This window comes from Lontra canadensis, unplaced genomic scaffold (assembly GCF_010015895.1).
Source record: "Lontra canadensis isolate GAN:19392208 unplaced genomic scaffold, GSC_riverotter_1.0 scaffold45, whole genome shotgun sequence".
In the NCBI taxonomy this organism is placed as follows: Eukaryota; Metazoa; Chordata; class Mammalia; order Carnivora; family Mustelidae; genus Lontra; species Lontra canadensis.
The window spans coordinates 9,405,064-9,425,523 of NW_022631039.1; the positions used below are offsets into that span (position 1 = coordinate 9,405,064).

Sequence of the window (20,460 nt, forward strand, 5' to 3'; positions counted from 1 at the left end):
GGGGTCCACAGACTGCTGGCTCTCGGACAGAATAAATGCTGGACGCAGAAGGTTTAGAAATTTTATTTCTACAAATCACAGCTGAGAAACACCAAAGCCTTTACACGTAGAGACGGTGTTCCAACTCACACCAGGAGCACCGCTCTGCGAGAAGAGCTGCTCCTAGGAAAGGGGGTGGCGCGACAGGCAGAAACCCACGAAGTCCAAAAGTTCAGGGTGAAGAGGGGTCTGGGCCTGAGGGCCTCAGCCGGAGCAGCCCCGGCAGCCACAGTGCGTGCACTCGATGATCCGGCCCTGAAAGAGAGGACAGCTAAGATGCTACACTCCTGCCATGGGCCACCCCCCCAGCTCCACCCCCAACAAGGTGGCAACCAGACATTCACTGTCTACAGGACACTCCTCACAAAGTCTTCTGTGACAGATGCCAACACTGAAGCTACACCTCTGTGCATTTAATTTATGCAGTCACTGTATGTACCGGCCCCCAGAAGGGAAAAAAGTCTGTGAATGATTCTTTTGTTCCATGAAGTGAGCATGAGCTACCCTGCAGTGAGCTGGAAGTGGGTCCGCTACTGCTCACGGGGCTCAGGGCTTCTGGGCTGGGGAATGTTCTAGTAGAGGCACAGGGGCAGAGGATGTACACTGGAATCTGAATGGCAGAAGAGTCTTGTCCACTGGGCCGGGTATGCCTGGATGTCCGGCTGAGGGCCTGCCCAACAGAAGGGCCTAGAGCAGTGGTTTATGTAGATTTTTCTTTGTTCTATTTTTTTTGGAGGAGCCAGACCCTTAACTAAATGCACAAGATCAGATGGTGACCAAAGTGGGCTCTACTCTGGCCACAGGGCTGGGGCAACACCCCTGATCAAATGCCACTGTAGAATCCCGGGGTGAGGGGGGTGTGGTGGCTTCCGCCACTCTACCACCTCTCCCTGCCCCCACCTGAAAACCAGCAACCAGATTCTTCAGCGTAGAATCTGATGTCCTTGGGCCCTCATTTGATGTCCACTCCTCCCTGACTTCACAGACGATTCAGGGAGACAGAGCTGCCTGCTGAGGTAAAGCCCTTGGCCCAGAGCTCTACAAACTAGAACTGGTCTGCAAGGGACTGGTGATGAGGCACCTGTGTGAAAGGTGGCCACCAGGGAGGTGGGCAGCCCCGCCTGACAGCCCGGCTTGGCCCACCAGTCAGCCAAGGGGCTGCCCTCAAAGGCCACCACAGCCAATGTCCTAGGAACTGCCTCCCTCCCCCTGCACTTCACTTCAGAGAAGCTGACGCTGTCAGCTCAGCGGCTGCATACGCAGCACCATTCCTGAGCTGCCCAGTCAAGTTTTAGAACAAAGTTCTGACAGAAGAATTATGATGTAATACATCTGAGGAGAAGGCCTGGAGAAAAGCGTTCCTGGGGAGAGCATGCGAGGGGAAGGGCAGGAGTGCCTGCTGACCGGCCTGAGCTCCCCCGACTCAGCCCTCCCCACCACTTTGGGGGCAGGTGTCCTAACCCCCAATTCCTGTGTGAGGACGGAATTCAGTAACTTGCCCAAGGGTGCAATGGCGTTGGCCCCCTAACACATGGCAGCTGCGACACTGCCTGGCACGGACCATACAGGAGAGGGACTCACTCCCCGGGGCATGGCCAACAGGACAGCCAGCAAAATCGTGTTCAGTCCCCTGCCGCCAACTAGGGCAAACTTCGGAACTGAAAAAGTGACCTCAAACTCGATCATCAGCCATTACAGGGGTAGAGACGTTACCACTTCTAGCTTGCTTTTGGGGACCCGGCAAATGCAGTTTGTTCCAAAATTGGTGTCCCGGGTCTGAATGCAGCGCAGGCAGCATAAGTTCTCATAGCCCTGCTTTTTCCATTTTGCTATCAGATTTTTATCTGCATAGCCTTCTTTAATGCAGTATTCGTAGAGTTCTGTCAAGAAGAAGGGAAAGGGCATCAGACCGTGCTATCACAAAGCTGCCCCAGCCCATCACTACTCTTCACTAAAGAGACTGTTTAGCCAATGCTGACCCCTCCCCACATTTTTTACCAATAAGAAAACTGACAATTGCTGAGGTTGCAAGAACAGGAACCATTAAGTAAATGTGAAAGCTACTCAAGCTGGTGAGCCGAGAGAATTGAGTTCATTACCTCTGCTTATGGCTTTCCTCTTGTAAAAGAGGTCAAAAATATACCGCGTTTTTTGGTGATGGATCCTGAAGATAGGCCACAGAGATTCCACTTTCCTCTTTCCCTCGTGAGGTTCTGTTTCAGCTGCGGAGAAAAAGGTGTGTGTTTGTTTTCTTGTGGCAGGCAGTGGTCACTGCACAGGATACAGGGTTTTTTTTGTTTTTGTTTTCTTGTAAGTAGGGATAAAGTATCAATCCTACTTCATACCCTCTAGCTTGGCTAGCATCAAAAAGACAGTCACAGGGTTGAAGATGCGGGAAAATTGGACCATAGGCTGCTGGTGGAAATGTAACATGGTACAGCCTCTCTGAGGGACAGTCTGGCTCTTCCTCAGGAAGTTAATGTTACCATATGGCCTAGAGGATCTCCTGCTGAGTATACAGCCCAGAAAACTGAAAACACACGTGCCCACAAAAACTCTCCCATGAACGTGCAAACAGCAGTATTCACAACAGCCTGAAAGCAGAAACAGTCCCGGTGTCCATCAGCTGATAGAATGGACTAACAAAACCCCCCACAGCACGGAGCATCATCCAGCCAGAAAAAGAAACGACCCACTACAACACGGATGAACCTTGAGAACATGATGCCCAGTGAAAGAAACCAGTCCCCACAGCCCACCTACTAGATGACGGCCTACAGGGACAGAAAGTGGATGAGGAGTTGCCTCAGTCTGGGAGAACTGGGGGGATGCGGGAAGGGGTTGACTACCAAAGGGTGCAAGGGTTTCTTCAGGAGGTAAAGGTTGCCCGACTCTGAAAACAATGAACACCCCCTAACACCGTAAGGGCACATTTTACAGAACAGGACTTCCATCTCAATAGCGCTGTGACTTGAAAAAAGATAAAGTAAGCCACGTGATTTAAACAGGACTGTTTGAAGTGCAATTCCTTCCGTTAGCAGCTACAAGTTGATCTTTGCCTGCTACCTCCACTACCTCCACTCAGTTTTTACAGCAGGGAGAGAGGGAAGGAGTGGTCAAGAAAACTGTACCTCCATTCCTCCAACTTTGGGGCCACGCTATTACTTGGGGTGTGGAGTTCAGCTCCACACACAGGATTCTGTGACTGAGGCAAAAGGCAGGTGTTGTGGACTGAGCAAGTGCAGCCTGTGTGGGCTGAAGGCCTGCCCTTCAGGCACAGCAGTGGGGCAGGCAGAGCAGCTCTGGGGGCGGTGTTCCAGGGCAGGGAGGCAGACTGGCCCCCAGGAGCAAGTGGTAAAGGCCACAAAAAAGACCATGCAGAAGGGGACGTGGGGGCTGACATTTTATACAGGTGCTCAAAGAAGGCACAACAGGGCATCTGATCAGAGTCTCTAAGAAACAAAGGGGGTGCTGGGTGAAATGGGGGAAGGGGGTCACATGAGCAAGCTTCCAGTTATAAATAAGTCCTGGGAAATGGTGACTACAATTTACAGTACTGTATGGTATATTTGTAAGTTGCTAAGAAAGTAAGCCTTAAAAGTTCTCACAAGAAAAAAAAAAACAAAACTGTAAGATAATGAATCTTTTTTTTTTTTAAAGATTTTATTTATTTATTTGACAGACAGAGATCACAAGTAGGCAGAGAGGCAGGCAGAGAGAGGGAGGGAAGCAGGCTCCCTGCTGAGCAGAGAGCCCCATGCGGGGCTCGATCCCAGAACCCTGGGATCATGACCCGAGCTGAAGGCAGAGGCTTTAACCCACTGAGCCACCCAGGCGCCCCTAAGATAATGAATCTTAAATTATTGTTCATCTTTTCATAATACAGACATATCAAATCACATACAGCTAAAACATACAGTGTTTTATGTCAGCTAGATCTCGATTCAAAAGGTAGGGGGCAAACATGCTTATAGGGCAACTGGAAATAGAGCCTCCCTCCCCGTGCTTTTGTCATTTCTCAATCTTTAGATCAGAGCAGCACTCCCATTTTTAAAATCCCTTTTGGACCCATTTTCACAAGACCATGTGAACATTCTTGGATGTTGTTTTATGCAGGTCTGCACACAAAGTGGAACACAAAGTGGAAAACTAGACGTACGGGTGTCCTGGCATGGACTAGATTTAGATTTTTGCCACTTGGCTAATGCCAAAAAGTTCAAAAGAAATGGCCCATTAACTTCAAAACCTCAGCAACAATTCTTTTAAAGTGTTATTCTTTAAAAATCTAGCTAAATGTCGGACACCTGGGTGGCTCAGTGGGTTAAGCCTCCGCTTTAGGCTCGGGTCATGATCTCAGGGTCCTGGGATCAAGGCCCACATTGGGCTCGGCTCAGCAAGGAGCCTGCTTCCCTCTCTCTCTGCCTGCCTCTCTGCCTACTTGTGATCTGTCAAATTAATAAATAAAATCTTAAAAAAAAATCTAGCTAAATGTTCATTATGCAAGTGTTTATGCTTGATCTTTAACTAGTTTAAAATTCTTACAAAAGCAACCATTTAGGGGTGCCTGGGTGGCTCAGTCAGTTGAGTGTCTGACTCTTGATTTCAGCTCAGGTCATGATCTCAGGGTTGGAAGATCGAGCCATCAATCGGGCTCTGTGCTGGATGTGGAACTTGCCTAAGATTCTCTCTCCCTCTGAGGCCCCAGGCCCCACGCTCACTCTCTCTTAAAAAAAATTTTAGGGGTGCCTGGGTGGCTTTGTTGGCTGGGTGTCTGCCTTCGGCTCAGGTCAGAATCTCAGGGTCCTGGGATCGAGCCCCATGCTGGACTCCTTGTTCAATAGGGAGCCTGCTTCTCCCTCTGCCTGCCACTCCCCCTGCTTGTGCTCTATCTCTCTGACAAATAAATAAAAATCTTTAAAAAAAATTTTTCTTTTTTTTTAAAAAGCAATTGAGTAAGTGGTCACACTGTGATCATAAAGGCCAACAGATGCTCATGGCTTCAGATAAGATTTCTAAAAACACACTACACTGATTCATCAATTTCAGGATCATACAGCATTCTGAGGGAACTGAAGACGGCCCATTCTGGAAAACTAGTAGATAATGCAAAAACAAAGTGATGAAACCTGTGTCAGAGACCCACAAGAAAAATCTGGATAAAACTCTTACAGAAAATGTGAACATGAAAAAGGACAGGATTTTCCAAGTAAACATATTCTGTAAGACTCTAAATATGTACCTAACCAAAACAGTAAATAATGAGAGGTAGACTACTCGATCTTTATTCTCGAAGATTTCTGTATCAAAGTTGGCCCCAAAATGTCTTTGAGGACCTTTTTATTAGTGCCATCTTATTTTCCAGAACTCCTAATATTCCTGAGTTAATAAGCAAACAAAACAGATCAGTGTCTAGTGGTCACAGTGGCGCTGTCTCTTCCAATATGATACTCACATTTCTGCCTAACCCCTGGAGACATCAAAGCCTATGACTCTTAGACGCTGCTCACCCAATTAGAAACTCCCCACTTACCTTCTCTCATCTTTTGATCTAATTCATCCAGCGTTGGTTCGATCAACTCCCAACCATCTGGGGGAGCTTTCCGACTCCTTTTCACTTTGGGCATTTTTTCTACAAGATAATTTGCAAAGACCTGGAGGAGGAAAATTAAATGGATTTGTTTCTGAACTTGAAATCCCCAAAGGCCTTCACCAACCACCCTTTTGGTGCACATTCCCTTCCCTAAATCTGTTTCCTTATCCGTAAAATGGGAATACTAGAAACTACATAGAGGGCCATTGTGAAGATTTCATTATAATTACATGGAACATGCCTGCATTAAACGTGTTTAGTAGATTTTTCCCATTACCTTTAACATCACCTATGAGCCTGGCCCTATACTAGAAGTTGGGAACAAAGAACAAACAATAAGACACAACTTATGTCATTGGAAAGATGACACTCTAGCAAGGAAACAGAAAATAAGAAGGTAATTATAATACAGCGTGAGAAAGCCTGTGGCTGGGAGAGCCGAGAGACCGGGAGTTTAAAAAGGAAAAAGATGGTATAAAGCCAAAGTACCTTACCGTCTCTTCCCAAGAAGTCTAACAGAAAGACCTCTGGTCTCTTCAGTTACAGGCTTAGGTTCTTGACCAACTCTACCAATTACTCTGTGTCTCTGGGGAGGTCCCTTCCCTTTCAGGTCTTTCTTGTCTGTAAAATGAGAGGAGTGAATTAGCTGGATTGCGAAGAGTCTTTGAACCCCCCCCCCCAAATACTACATAAAGGCAAGTCAGATAAAGCCCATACAACAGGCCAGCACAAATATACAAACATTTTTCAAACCACATAGCATTCCCTAGCTGGCCAAGAGGACACAGGTTAATTATCTCCTATTTTGAAGCAGAGCAGACTCCTCTCTCCCAAACAACCAGTTCCTCCCTTCCGTGGGGTGCCGGGCAGTTTACAAAGTCCTCCCCGCCAGCATACAAACATCCCCTGGTTCCTTAAATCAATTCTCCATTAGCAACCTTACAGGTGAGGAATGAAACTTCTAGAGGTAAAGTCAGGGTCGCAAAAGCTGAGAACTGGCAGAGTATGATTCTGATGGGGAGGCTCCAGACCCGCTAATCAGTGGTCTTTGCACAGGTCTCCCCTATGCTGAAGCTAGAGATGGCCAGAATCTGGACCCTGCCCCAGCGCGCACTGGCCGAGAAGACAGAGATATGGGATGAGCACTTTGCTACGACCCAGGGAAATTCGTGAGCCCTGGTCCATGTGTTACCTAGGGGAGGTAACAGGTAGGAAGCAACCGGATCAAGAGGTGTCGGGCGGTGTTAAGAGGTGGTAGCGCTCGGGAGAAGAAACGAGCAGAAAGGCGTGCGGAGCGAGGGAGGGAAAACGTTGACAGTGGGGATTGTAGGAGAAGGCTCCTAGGGACGACGTTATCTGAACCGGGCTTATAAGAACAAACAGTATTTAGACAGAAGGCGTTCTCAGCAGAGAAAAGAGCGGGAGAAGCGGGAACCTAGAAGAGAACCTCAAATCTCCCATTCTCTGGGCAGAACGAACGAGGCGCCACCTCCTCTCGGGAACTCACCCTGACCTTCCGCTCCAGAGGCCCAAACCCAGCCTTGGCCAGCCGCTCTGATCGCTGCTGGGCCTGTGCAGACCTCCGATTCCTGGCCCTAGCCGTTACCAAGGTACTGGAGAACACAGAAAAATGCTCACCCGAAACACAGTCACCATCACCCTCCACCTCTCTACAGACGGCTTCCGCTTCCCAGGTGATATCTCCAGGGTGAGGTCCTCGAGGAGCCCCTCCTCACCTCGCGCGGAGATTGCGTCATCTTAGGTGTCCGCAGTTTTGCCTGTATGGAATTTTACAGCCGCTGTTGCCTTTTGCCTTTGCATCCCGCGGGGGGACCGGCAGGCTCACGCGTCTCCCGGGACCTGGGGGGACCGGAGGCTCTGTTGCCTGGGCAGCGTGTAGGCGAGCCTGGACTCAGGCGACGCCCGGGACAGTCTCCGCGCGCCGGCTTCCCTGAGGTCCCCAGCCCTCGCGGCGGCGGCGGCGGCGGCGGCCAAGCGCTGAGAAAACTGGGCCGGGCGGAAGAAGTCGAGCCCGAGGTGTTTCCGGTTCCGGTGTCAGTTCGAGGCGCTGCCGCCGCCGCCGCCGCCGCAGGAGCCGCGATGCCTAAAGGAGGTGAGGGGCGAGCGCGCGTGGCCCGCGGGCCTCGAGGGGCTGCCCGAGTCCCGCTCCCGCTGTTCATTCAGCCCGCGGGCGTCTCGGAGAGTGGCGTAGAGGGAGAACGTCCGCGCCGGCTGAGAGCCGGGTTTGGGCCTCGACGCCCAATTGTCCGGTTGGAGAAACTGAGGACCGGAGTGGCCACGAGCCACTCCTTCGTGGGTCTGGGGAGACTCGGAGGCTCCGGGTCCTCGGCGACACGGAAGGCCGGGTCTAGGGCGCGCTTCTCCTGGCTTGGGGGATCTGGGGTTTCCTCCCGCTTCTAGGCTCGCCGGGGACTGAGTCACCGCGTCCCGCGCCTGTGCCGGGCCCGTCTGCCTTGCGCGTAAAACGTGGGCCCTCTCGAGCTCTGGGCGAGCCGGGCCTGACTAACGAGACCTAACTTGATGCTCTCGAGCCTGGCAGAGCTAGCTTGGACTGCCCCTATTCGGTAGTGGCTCCATGTGTGCTTTTTGAGCCAGTCGCTTCATCTCTGTGTCTGGGTTTTCTCATTTTGCAAACCGAGCTTACGATTGTACCTACCTCATAGTACTGGTGTTGTACCTACCTCATAGTATTGGTGGGAGGCTTGAACTAGGTAATCCACGTGGAGTGCGTATTACAGCGCGGGGCGGTCGTTAAGTGCCCATTAAGCATTATTTGTAGGGTTTTGTCAGTTTCTTGGCCAGGAAAATAGAGGATCCAGGGTAGACCAGCCCTTCATTCTCTTCTCCCTAAGAGTCAGAAGTTTTTTGATTTGAAGTCTGGCTGTGTCACTGTCTAACCCCATGGCCTGGAAGAAATCACTTAGTTCCAGCCTGTCTTTCTCATCTGGAGCACCTGGCCAATAACCCTTCTCTTGGAGCTGGAGATATAGAGGTCATAAAAAAATAGAGCACTCCAAGTGCCTGGCTAACTCCTGGCACAGAACAGATGTTCGGTTAATAGTGGTAGCTCATGTGTCATGTTGGTTAAGATGCTTCTGCCCACAGGAAATCTACTTGGAGTTTTTTCAAACCTAAATGACTTCCTGATTTTTACTTGCAGAGATATTGGGGTTTACAGAGCTGAATCCATTTAAACTTACCTCCCTACTGATTTCATCTGTGGTAGGAAGAGCCACATCTCTTCCATTTTTCTCATTCCTGTGTTCTGCCAACGGGGGATGCTAAATGAACCCTTCGGGGTCCAGAATTCTGGTTCTAAGGATCCTGTTTCATAGACACTTTGAGTCAAAGTTGGAGATTACAATTAGAAAATCTGAATATCTTGGTTAAGTGACTTGATGTTTGGCTTATGAAAAGCTTCATGGCAGATAAGATTTACATTTCTTGCTTGTGTTGATTTGCTTGAAAAGCAAAGGAAAGGCCTTTTTTAATTTTCAAGTATAAAATTCCCTGAGAGAAAAGAATGCACGCTTGTTGGCATTGTGTAAACGTGAAACATTTTTTTAAAGGCCGGAAGAGCTTTTGATAAGAGTTATGGTAGGCCAGACTAAGGTCAGTCTCCCCTAACCAGGTGTGTGGGATGAGAGCCTACAGTAGCCAGTTTTGAGTTGTGACTACTGCCTGGAATATTAAGAGGGCAAGAAAGGGTGTTGGGTTTTTTTAACGGCAAGCTTGATCTCTCACAATAGGACTTTCATGAGCATAGACTGAGACACCCCTGGGAACCCAGGTAGTCATCAAAAATGGGTGGTGTGGTCTGTAGCAGCCCAATTATGGCTCTGCAGCTGCTGTCTAGGAAGTAGGAGGTGGGTAGTTGTGCTACTGTCTCTGGAGTCCCGAGAACCTCTGGCTGGCTAATTACAAATTCTCTGCACTCAGTGAGACACTGGAAATCAGCTGGGCCAAAGCTTCTAGAAGAGGGGATGGTTGAGGCCACAACCATGCCAACATCCTTCAGGACCACCAGAGCAGGTGCCATCCTGCTGTAAAACTGGCTGGTGGCTTTAGCAGGGTCGGTCTCTTGTCCTGGTGCAAGAGGGTCGACTGTAAAACTGATAATCTCAGATGAGCTTTAATTTACAGTTACTTTTTTTTTTTTAAGATTTTATTTATTTATTTGACAGACAAAGATCACAAGTAGGCAGAGAGGCAGGCAGAGAGAGAGGAGGAAGCAGGCTCCCTGCTGAGCGAAGAGCCCGATACAGGGCTCGATCCCAGGACCCTGGGATCATGACCTGAGCTGAAGGCAGAGGCTTTAACCCACTGAGCCACCCAGGCACCCCTTACAGTTACATTTTTAACTGTTAGAAGGTAGTCGGCTTCATTTTCAACTTTAACTTTCCCAGCTGTGCGTCCTACTCTAAGCAAAAGAAAGTTTCCCATAGGTTTTGGGTTTTTTTTCTACCATACCATTTAGGTGAACCTGGAGTATTTTATTATATTCTGTGATGTTTACAGTGAATCACTGATGTGGTCAGTGGCTTTGGTTTTTTTTCTCCTGCCAAAATACTCTGTTAGAAAAGTAACAAACGTAGCATACATTTCTGTAGTGCTTATCCAGTGCTGGGCACTGTTCCAGCAGATTTACTAAGTTAACAGATTCGTTCTCATGACAACTCTAGGAGATAAGGACACATGGAGAAACGGAGACTCAAGAGGTTAAGTACCTGCCCAAAGAGAGCAAGTGGTAGAGCTGAGATTTGAATCTTAAGTGTCTTGTCTGTAGAATGGGACCAGCTGTCACTCCTCATAGGTTTATTCTGAGGATCAGATGAGTGCCTGGCTGTGATGGAACATTTGCAAGTAAAAACCCCTGTAGTCATAGCAGGGATGTGAGTGTTAACATGTTCTGACTGCATTTTGGTCCACCGTGTTTGGATTCTAAGGGTCCAGGGGAGTTGGCCAGTTATTATGTGCAGTGTGCCCTCCCCCATATCCTCCCCTCAGGTCTCATTTGTAGGAAGTTACCTGCAGCACACAGTTTGGAGCTGCCTCAGGTGGTCACGTGTGAACGTGTGAAAGTAGGAGAGTGTAGGTTTGGGTGATGCTTGGTGAGGGGTGGAGGGGTGGGGGGGGTGGGGGAGGTCTCTGCAGCCTCTGATGAGAGCACCTCAGGCAGGACACAGCCCCCTGGGGCCCACAGCCATCCAGGAAGCCGATTCCTTCCCACCTTCCTAAACTGCCAATCATTGTACAGGGAGAAAGGGAGGCCACAAAGGCCGGGCAAGGCAGTACACAAGCCCTGAGGAGATCGACGCACAGCTCCAGGCTGAGAAGCAGAAGGCCAGGGTGAGTACGTGCCTGTTCAGGCCACTGGAGTGGCCCACGGTGGTTCCATGCCTCTGTGGCATCCAGAGAGGCCAGGCAAAGACCACCTATTCCCAGGGAGAAGTCAGCACCTGAGATTCAGGGTGGAGGTGGGGCATGGACAGCCGGCAGGTGTCCCAGAACAACCGACAGTGAAATGGAGAGCCATCTTCTGGAGTGAATCCATTAGAACTTTGTTCTTATAGCAGTGATCGCCTTAGTGGGTCTCTGTTCTTAGTCCTGTGTTCCTGCCTTCTGGGAGCTGTCCTTCCGCCAGCCTCAGCCCATCCACAGCTCAGGCTTCCAGCAGTCCCCATTTGTTTGCTCTAGCCATGCCAGACCTCTTGCCAGACCCAGCATGATGTGATGCCCTATCTTCCTACATCCCCGGCAGGCAAAGTACTGTTCGTTTCTGCAGACCTTGCTGAACGTCATCTCCTCTGTGACTCTCAATGATGGTCTTCACCCTTCCCTCTCTACTCCAAGCTTAGGAGTTCACTCTACTCTGTTCCTGCAGTGTTCTTTCCAGTCTTTTGTCAGGAAATAGAATGTTTTCATCATCGTTGATGTCCACATCCCTGACTACACCATTAGATCGTCGCCTGGATAAGGGCCACAAAGAGCACAGTCAGGCATGATGAATGACACAGCTGTGAAGTGCCTGAGAGCCCCTAGAAGGGAAGGGCCACATGTGGCTGGGAGAGAGGGGAGGAAGGCTTTCGGGAGGAGCTGGCAGCTAAGCAGGACCTTGGAGAATGTGTGGGCTAGTGCTAAGGCAGGAGGACCTGCTGTTTTTGTTAGGCATATTTTTGGTGGGAAAGCAATAAAGGTGGAAGGAAGCAGCATGTTGGGTGTTGTGTTAGGAAGCCAGAGCAGCGAGGCCTCTGCATGGGCAGGTTGGAGTGGCTGGCCTGCCATTGACTGTGGGAGTGGAAATCAGGGAAGGACTTGCCCAGGAAAGCAAGTACCATTTGGCAGCTGCATGTGGCAGCTGGGGAAGGAGGAGGGGAGCTGAGCAGGACTGTGGTTTCCAGCCCCACAGCTGAGTCTTCCTGACTCTGGGAGATGAACTTCTCACCGAGAAGGGCTTTCAGGCTGTGGGGCCGAGTAGATAGGCTGCCTCTGACCCAGGTCCCCTTCTAGGGGCTAGGGTCACAGAGTAGGACCTTGTCCTACTTGGTTCCAGCCTTCTGGGGGGCTTAATTTTTCTGGGTCCACAGTCTGGAGGTGGTGGGAGCAGGGGTCACAGTCTAGGGGGTTTGTGCATTTTTGATTTTGCAGGTTGTCCATTTCTGAAACAGGAAGAAGAGGAGCAAGAAGAAGGTGGAGATGGGGCCGCAGGTGACCCCAAAAAGGAGAAGAAATCCCTAGACTCAGATGAGAGTGAAGATGAAGAAGACGATTACCAGGTACTGCGTTTGGTGGGGGCCTGGGACTTGGACTCACACAGTCAGCAGACGTTGATCAAGTGCTTGTTGATCACCATTTCTAGTTGCAGATGCGGACAGAGTTCTTGCTCTTAAGGGGTTATGTTCTAATAGGGAGTTACAGACAATAAGGAAATAGACAACAATTTCAAGTAGTGGCAGGTATTGTGAACAAGAAGTAGTAGTAGTAGCAAAGTGGTGTGTGGTGAGGACGCAGCTTTTTAACTGAGATCTGAAAAACAGGCTAGAGCCAGGTGTGTGAAAATTATCATGCAGAGCAGTCAGGGCGGCTGGATTAGCAAACTCAGAGGGCCTGGGGTGAGAACAGGAGCAGCAGGAGGCTGCTGGGGGTATGCCTTCGTGGATATGGAGAGGAGTGGCTAGGGATGAGGGAGGAGCGGTTGGCAAGGGCAGCTCCCATGTGGCACTTGAAAGGGTTTGGGTTTCACTGTTGTGGGTGGGGGACAGCTGGTGGAGGCCTTGAAGTGGGAGGGAAAGATGACTAGATTTGCTTTTAAAAGGTGGTTTGGGGGTCGCCTGGGTGGCTCAGTGGGTTAAGCCTCTGCCTTCATCTCAGGTCATGGTCTCAGGGTCCTGGAATTGAGCCCCGCATCGGGCTCTCTACTCAGCAGGGAGCCTGCTTCCCCCACCACCCCTGTCTGTCTCTCTGCTTCCTTGTGATCTCTCTCTCTGTCCAAAAAAAAAAAATGTGGTTTTGTCTTCTCTGCAGAGAGTAAATCGTAGGGTGCTGAGGTTATAAGGGAAATGGCAGTAGGTCTCCAGACAAGAAATTGTGGCTTGTGTTGGGATGGTGGCAGTGGCAGTGGAGACGCGTGGGCAGATTCACACCGTGTTTTAAGAGTTGGGTTCATTGGGGTTTGCTGAGGGAAGGAGGCACACGGCTGTGGCCTAAGGATGGTCGGAAGGAGCAGGGTGCATGAGGCATGGTGTCACTAAGCAAGTGGAGGCGTTTGCCAGTAGCTAGATTGGACATTGGTGTCTTGAGCTCCTTGTTGGATTGACTGCTGTTTGGAAGCTGTCTGTGTGGTCACTTAAAGAGAAAAGCAGGGGTTGACAGGTGGTCACTTAAAGAGAAAAGCAGGGATTGACAGGGCCTGAAACTTGCACCCGACCTGCTACACTGAGGACTCGAGCTCTTGGCTGAGCTTCCTCCAGGGGAGGTAGAAGGGGCAGGTTCCTGCTTCCATGGATTGGGATCTCAGGGCTCGTTCTCAAGTCACTTAGGTCCCGTCAGCCGGGAGGGCTGGCAGCTGGAAGCGAGCTGGAAAGGGTCCTGACGGCCTTGGCCCGGCCTGCATCAGGGGTCCAGCCGGGCTTGTTGCCATCAACCGTGGGATTCCATGGAAAGCTGCTTGGGGTGGGGGGTGGGGTGGGGTGCTGGGCTTGCAGTGGGGACATAGTGCTGTGTGTTGAGAGCTTGTGAGTTGGGCTTGGACTCTCAGCTCATCTGCTGTCGACTCTCTGGTTGGCGTTAGGCAAGTTAGTTAGCCCCCTGTCTCTGTTCTGTCACCTCTGAAACGGAGAGAATAATCCCCAGTTGCTGGGACTCCGCATAGGTTGGGCTCTGGTCCTGTGCAGTTGCTGTCCTTGTACCTCCCAGGCTGCTGGAAACTCTGCTGAGTGCTGTTCCCACTAGGAGGCTCAGGCTGAGCATCGTGTTGGGACAGGGCTGGAGTAGGAGCTTGTCCCTGTCCAGGTGGGCTGTTGGGAGATGGTGGGAGTGGCCCTCAGGGGCTCTGCAAGACCAGACTTCTTCAACAGCCACATTCCTGTCCTGTCTTAGCAAAAGCGCAAAGGTGTGGAAGGTCTCATTGACATCGAGAACCCTAACCGGGTGGCACAGACAACCAAAAAGGTCACACAACTGGACCTGGATGGGCCCAAGGAGCTTTCAAGGAGAGAAAGGTAATTTCTGCTGCTGGGCCTTGGCACCTGGGCCCTTGGACCAGGGGCTGGCGTGTTGGGGGTGGGGTTTGGGGGTGTTTGAGGCCCAGTTCCCCTGCCCTTGCCTCCTGGGCTCTGAGGTTCCCAATGGCTGGGTTGGGGCTTCAACTTCAGCCTTTAGATTTGTTTCATCTCATTCTCTAAAGGCTCTATAGAAACTTCTCCAAAAACACAAAAATAATTTTTTCTCACCATTAGGAACCCAGCCGGGAAAAACAGAACAGATTCAGGCTTGAATGTTGCACTTGAAGTAATGCCCAGGGATACGGAGGGTTCTGCTATGGTCCCTTCTTCCAGAGCGCCCTGCTCCATGGACACTTCCCTTACCCCAGCCTGATCTGACCATTGTTGGCCTGCATTCTCTGGTGTCACTGCCACAGGGTGAGGTAGAAGACAGCACAGGGCGGATAGGTCTGCTGGTTGCTCCTTAAGTCCCAGGTGGAAATGGAGCTGCAGACAGCTTCCTCTTGGGTTGTGTGAGGGTCTCGGTCCAGTGCTGGAGTGCTCTGCACAGGGCCGTTCCTTGACAAGTAGTGCCCTAACTCTGGATGGGCACCAGCTGACGTCAGGGGCCTTACCAGAGGTTGAAGTCCTTTAGGGAAAGCTGTCCTATTTTTCTTTCCTTCCTGGGCTGCTAGGATTAAATCTGTCTTCCTCTGCTAACCCCATGATGACTGAGGGGTCTATGAAAACCCCACAGGGAAGGCTTATGGGCTTAGGGTGTGATTAGAGGCTGCTAAGGATTCCAGATCCTAGTCAGCACCTCCCTTCCCCCCAATGTGGACATTGTTTCCTCTGTGCTAAGCTCACACCATCCTCTGCTGTCTGTCTGGGAAAGCTGCTGCACCACTCGAACTTCCTCCAGCCCCTCAAGTCTGTCCGTCAGAGGTCCAGCCCCGTGCCTCTGCTTGCTTGGTGAATGTCCATCATGGAGGGGGCACGCAGAGCCAGGGCGCCTGCCTTCACTTAGGGCCCGGGCCTGAGGACTTGGCTTCTCTTCTGGCTCCCATGTTCAGCTCAGCTGATAGTGGTGGGGAAGATATCCCCTCTGACACCATTTTATCCACACAGAGAAGAAATCGAGAAGCAGAAAGCAAAAGAACGCTACATGAAGATGCATTTAGCTGGGAAGACAGAGCAAGCCAAAGCTGACCTTGCCCGGCTGGCGATCATCCGGAAACAGCGGGAAGAGGCCGCCAGAAAGAAAGAAGAAGAGAGGAAAGGTAAGTCCGGAGCTCGTGTGGCTGCCTGACTAGTTCCAGGCAAGCCACCAAACCCTGCACTTCATTGTCCTCATTGTGTGATGGGATGGGGTTGGATTGTTGAGTAGAGACCTAGCCTGCGTGTACATGCACGTGCCTTTCTAGCTGTCAGCGGAGGTGGGTGTTCCTGCCCCCCACGTCCTAGGGTGCTGGGAGGGTCCAGCAGCAACCGGGATTCAGACAGAGCTTTGAATCTGAGCAGAGCTCCGTGCACAGCAGCTGTGGAAGCCTCGGGGATGCAGGTAGGGCAGACCTTATGAAAGTGGGACGGGCCCGCTAAGTTATCTGGTGCCTTGTTGAGTGGGGAGAGCTGCCTCCGGTAACCGCTGTCCACCTGAGGGGCTTGAGAGGGTAGGGCAGGGGGGCTGGACCTTGCAGTGCAGACCTGGATGAAATCTGACCCAGCTGTCCCTCTTCCCGCATGCTCTCCCTCCAGTGGGGTCAGAGGTGGGTGACGGGAGCTGTGGGGAGTTGGTCTGGTTTATAGGAGCATCTGACTCATGACTTCCCTCCTCCTGGTCTTACATACCCTTTGTACGTGTGGGACCACAAGAGCCCTTAGGGATCTGCTATCCTGCCTCCTCCCCAAATCACAAGGAAACCGAGGCCCAGAAGGTGGAAGCCAGCTGCCACAGGGTTGTCACCACACTGGTGATAGCCTGCTGTCCCAGCTCCCCACTGGTAGCTCTGGCCTCACAGTCCCCAAGCTGGAAAGGCCTCAGCATGTTGTTGCTGATTGGAGGCTGCAGCACCCACACGGAGAGGGTGTGATTGCGGGGTTCTGCTTGGGGGCGGGGTTAGAGATTCCTCTTGGCCCAGTAGGTCGTGTGGTGGGCCTGTGTCGGGGCAGCCACCCGGACGTGAGCGGAATGTCTAGACACCAGAGTACAGTGGCTCCTGCAGGAACCCTCTGCTCCCTGAGGCTGTTCCTCCTCTGCCGGCTGAGCCCACTGGCCAGAGTGTTTTCTGTGGTCTTCAAGCCCGCTGGTGCTGTGCTCCCGGGGTGTGGGGGGCGTGTTTGGATCCCGCGTGGTTTCACCTTAACACCTGTGCTTTCCTTCCTGCCCTCAGCAAAGGATGATGCGACTTTGTCGGGAAAACGGATGCAGTCGCTGTCCCTGAATAAGTAGCACGGCCTGCGGGAGGAGGCATCAGGGATCCGGCCGCACCGCCAGGCCCTCTGCCGAGTCTCGCCTGCCCCGTCCTGGCGCCACAGCAGCCCCTCACGGCAAGGAGCCCCTGCAGCCTGGGGCCTCCTCTTCATCTTGGCACAGAAATCGTTTGGGGGGATGGTGGGGAGGGCTGGGGGGAGGGGGCGGCTGCTATCTGAGACAGAAAGATGCGGGACAGCATTTCATATGTAACCATTCGAATGTTTTTGCTGTTTTTAGAATTCAGAACTCTTGTTGGGGGTGCCTGGGAGGTGGGGTGAGAAGAGCTTCCATTTGTCCTGTAGGTTGCACGGTAGGGGCTGATTGTGTGGGGGGAGCCGCTGACAAGTTTGCAACAACCAGCCCCGGTCTGAGTTGCCTGGGTGCTCCCTCAGAGGGGCTGTCGTCTGGGAGCCCATGCCCTTGGGTTCCTGAGGGTCATGGTTCGTCCCTAGCAAGTCCTCTGCCCTTCCCTACCCCATCCCCACCCTTCTGGCCAGTGCTAGGGCCCATTCTTAACCCTCCCCATTGATCATTTCAAGAAACCTCTGTTTACTGTGCAGCACCCAGGCAAAACATACTCCACAAGTCCAACTTGTATATTTGGCAGATTAAAACTTGACATTATCGTAATATTTGTTCTGTGATGTATTTTTGGGCCCTTGTGCTTGGGCCCTTTTCACCCAGCAGGGCATAGTGTTGCTTTCGGGCAGGTCTACCCCACGAGGTTTGGGTAGCACTCAGCTGCGTGTGGGGACCGCTCCCTGGGCATCTGAGCTGGGAGAGACCTTGGGGTACAGAGTTAGTCCCTCCCGCCCTTTAACCCAAGTGTGGTGGGCCCTAAGCCAGAGTGGCCAGGGACCAGTCCACAGTCCACTACAGCAGCACCACGCCTCCCTGCCTTGCCCTCCAGGTGCCCCGGTGTTCACAGTCTCAGGATTTCAGTGCTGGGAAGAAGCATGATTGCCAGGCATGACCTCATGCCATCCTTACCACCCTGGAAGGTGGGATGGTGGCAGGGAATCAGGCTTAGCACCATCATGTGAGCCGCCTGCAGACTCGGCCACTGTGGCTGTCCCTTCTCCCACACCCCTTCCTCGGGGGCACTCCACCTTGTGAACACCAGCATCCTTTGCGCACGGTCCTGAGAGGTCAGCACCCAGTGCCAAGAAGGGGTCTGGCCTGAGGTCAGAAAGATTTAGTGGCAGAGATGGAATTGGGCCCCTGACTTCTAAGGACTCCTGCTGTGTCCCCTGGGCTTGACCATTCTGGAGCTCAGCAGCCCCAGGAGCCCCTGAAGGGGTTCCACAGCCGCCAGCATCTGCAGAAAATCCCTGACCCCGGACCTGAGGAGTGGGACTGAACCGGAGTTTGCCCAGGACGGAGGCCGTGCAGCTATTTCAGGTCGGTGCCGTGAAAATGAGGTTCTCTGAGAAGACGAACAGGAAGGTGGTGGCCGTCTGGAAGTTCATGGACAGAGTACCCTGTTGTTGGCCCTGGGGGCTGCCAGCCGGCCGAACTGGAACCGCACGGTGGTAAGGAGGCGGCCTCTAGCGTGCTGGCGGCCAGGGTTTTGCAGGAGTGGCTGGGCCGGCAGGGCTCCGTGTGCCCAGGACTTGGCCTTGTCTGGCTGGACCTTGGTGTGAGACTGGAAGCCAGGACGTCCCTGATGAGACCAGAAGTCAGCCTCTGAGTGCTCATACAGATCTCAACCGGTGTACCTGAGTGACGTGTCAACAAGACTTCTGGCATGAAGCATGTCCTTCCCCGCTCAGCTAGCGACCGGACCCACGTCGAGTATCTCTCAGCAGGTGCCCCTCTAGCGGGGCTTGGAAGTCAGACCTGAGTTTGGATCCGGGCTCTGCTGCATCCTGCCCATGAGGCTCTGAGGAGGTAACTTCTTTCTCTGGCATTCAGTTTTCTCTTAGAAAGGGGTAACAAGGCCGCTCTTTTTTATCCCCCCAAGAGATTTGAGAGAGAGTGTGCGCATGGGAATAGAGGCAGAGGGAGAGAGAGAATCCCAAGCAGGCTCCACACACAACCTGACACAGGGCTCGATCTCACGACCTTGAGATCATGACCTGAGTCGAAAATCAAAGATGCTTAACTGACTGAGCCACCCAGGCACCCCAAAGCCTTCCCACAGTGGGGAAACAATGACTCTAGTGTATTAGGATTTTCCCAGTTGTGTTCTCCTCCACTCACCCAGGTCATCCCAGCTCCTCCCTGTCCCTCATCCCCTGTATCCTGCTGGTCCCCAGGGCCTGTGTTATTCCCAGTCCCCTCACACCCACACAACTGTAGCAGCAGCTTCATGTCTCTTCCCATTTTAGTGGCCTGATTCCCCAGGATCCCAAGGACCTCCAGGAACTGGTCTCTGGGAACCTTCCCAGTCTTACCACCCATCTCATCCCTGTCCTGCACCACATCAGTCCTCTAGCTCCTAGACAGGTCAAACCCTTGCTCAGCCCTTCCTTTTTTTTTTTTTTTTTTTAAAGGTTTTATTTATTTGACAGAGAGATCACAAGCAGGCAGAGAGGCAGGCAGAGAGGTGGGGGGAAGCAGGCTCCCTGCTGAGCAGAGCCCAATTTGGGCCTCAATCCCAGGACCCTGAGATCATGACCTGAGCCGAAGGCAGAGGCTTAACCCACTGAGCCACCCAGGCGCCCCACTCACAGCCCTTCTTGCATGTTATCACTTGCCTGGAATCTTAACTCCGTCATAATTCCTCCTCTTCTCCCCCGACCCCAACACTGGGTTGTCGTTATCAACTGCCAGAGACTATGAGCTGCCTGTCCCCGCCACTGTCCTCAACATCCAGTGGGGTGGGGTGCAGAGGAAAGCCCGGAAAGCCTGGCCCGTGGTCCTGGTGTCCACTGGTGACCTGTCCGTCACCGAACAGGACCCTCCTTCCCTGATGGCCCTTCCCACCTGTTGCAGGAGCCCGACCCTATCCTACCGTGTCCTCTAATGTCTTTTCCTTCTTCTTAGAAGCAAAAGATTGAACGTGTCAGTTTTAAGCCAAGTACTCTGTCTATAACAAGGGCAGACAGTTGACATCCACGAGGCCTCTGCAGCTGAACAAGAGCACGCTTGCTGCTTGTCCCGCTCGTCAGGGTCTCCGAAGAACACGGATATCCAGGGGCCACTTCTCAGCCCTGAGGTGAAGCTATTAAAAAAGAAAAGGTATGTGGACACCTCCCTGGCCTTCCAGGCCCTGACAACAGTCCAGTCAGCTCCAGGACCAGAAGGTCACTTAACAGAGGGCTGGTAAGGGCTGGGGGGGCCTGGCAAGCATTTAGAGTGAGAGGAGTTGTGTGGCTTGTCTCCTGGATCTTAGAATTTCTGTCTTGTGATTTGAGAGTCAGTGGGGGCCTCTTCTGACTGGGGGCTGTCCTGAGGGAAGGGCCCTAGAGCAGTCCAGGAGAAGGCGTGTTTGGGTGCCCTCCGTCCTGCAAATGTAAGGCCAGATCTGTGGATGTAACGCAGTACCTGGCTGTGACTGAATAAATAGGGACCTGAGGAGCACGTGTTAAACGGAAAAGGCCCTCTGAACCAAACAGGAACGGGGGGAAACTGTCTTAGGAAGTGATGTGCATTTATCAGAAACCAGCTGCAGACATCAAGCAGAGAAACCA

General features: G+C 52.2%; 2 protein-coding genes across 5 annotated transcripts; one reads left to right on the plus strand and one right to left on the minus strand.

Moving 5' to 3' along the window:
* Positions 1-48: 48 nt before the first annotated feature.
* On the minus strand, positions 49-6,242 carry BUD31 (BUD31 homolog). 4 transcript variants are annotated; one of them, XM_032872654.1, is made up of 5 exons: positions 6,124-6,242; positions 5,570-5,668; positions 2,139-2,261; positions 1,753-1,919; positions 49-294 (listed from the first exon to the last, which is right to left on the minus strand). In XM_032872654.1, the coding sequence occupies exons 2-5, from the start codon at positions 5,661-5,663 to the stop codon at positions 244-246; spliced, it is 435 nt and encodes a 144-aa protein (XP_032728545.1). In that variant the 5' UTR covers positions 5,664-5,668; positions 6,124-6,242; the 3' UTR covers positions 49-243. The 4 variants fall into 4 exon arrangements, with proteins under 4 accessions (XP_032728545.1, XP_032728543.1, XP_032728546.1 ...); XM_032872652.1 differs by having other exon boundaries at positions 5,570-5,690; XM_032872655.1 differs by having other exon boundaries at positions 6,119-6,242.
* A 1,377-nt stretch (positions 6,243-7,619) lies between these two features.
* PDAP1 (PDGFA associated protein 1) lies at positions 7,620-17,455 on the plus strand. The gene is made up of 6 exons (XM_032872657.1): positions 7,620-7,742; positions 10,908-10,999; positions 12,319-12,426; positions 14,249-14,370; positions 15,481-15,632; positions 16,743-17,455. Exons 1-6 carry the CDS (start codon positions 7,730-7,732, stop codon positions 16,799-16,801), a joined length of 546 nt encoding a protein of 181 aa, XP_032728548.1. The 5' UTR covers positions 7,620-7,729; the 3' UTR covers positions 16,802-17,455.
* Positions 17,456-20,460: the final 3,005 nt, after the last annotated feature.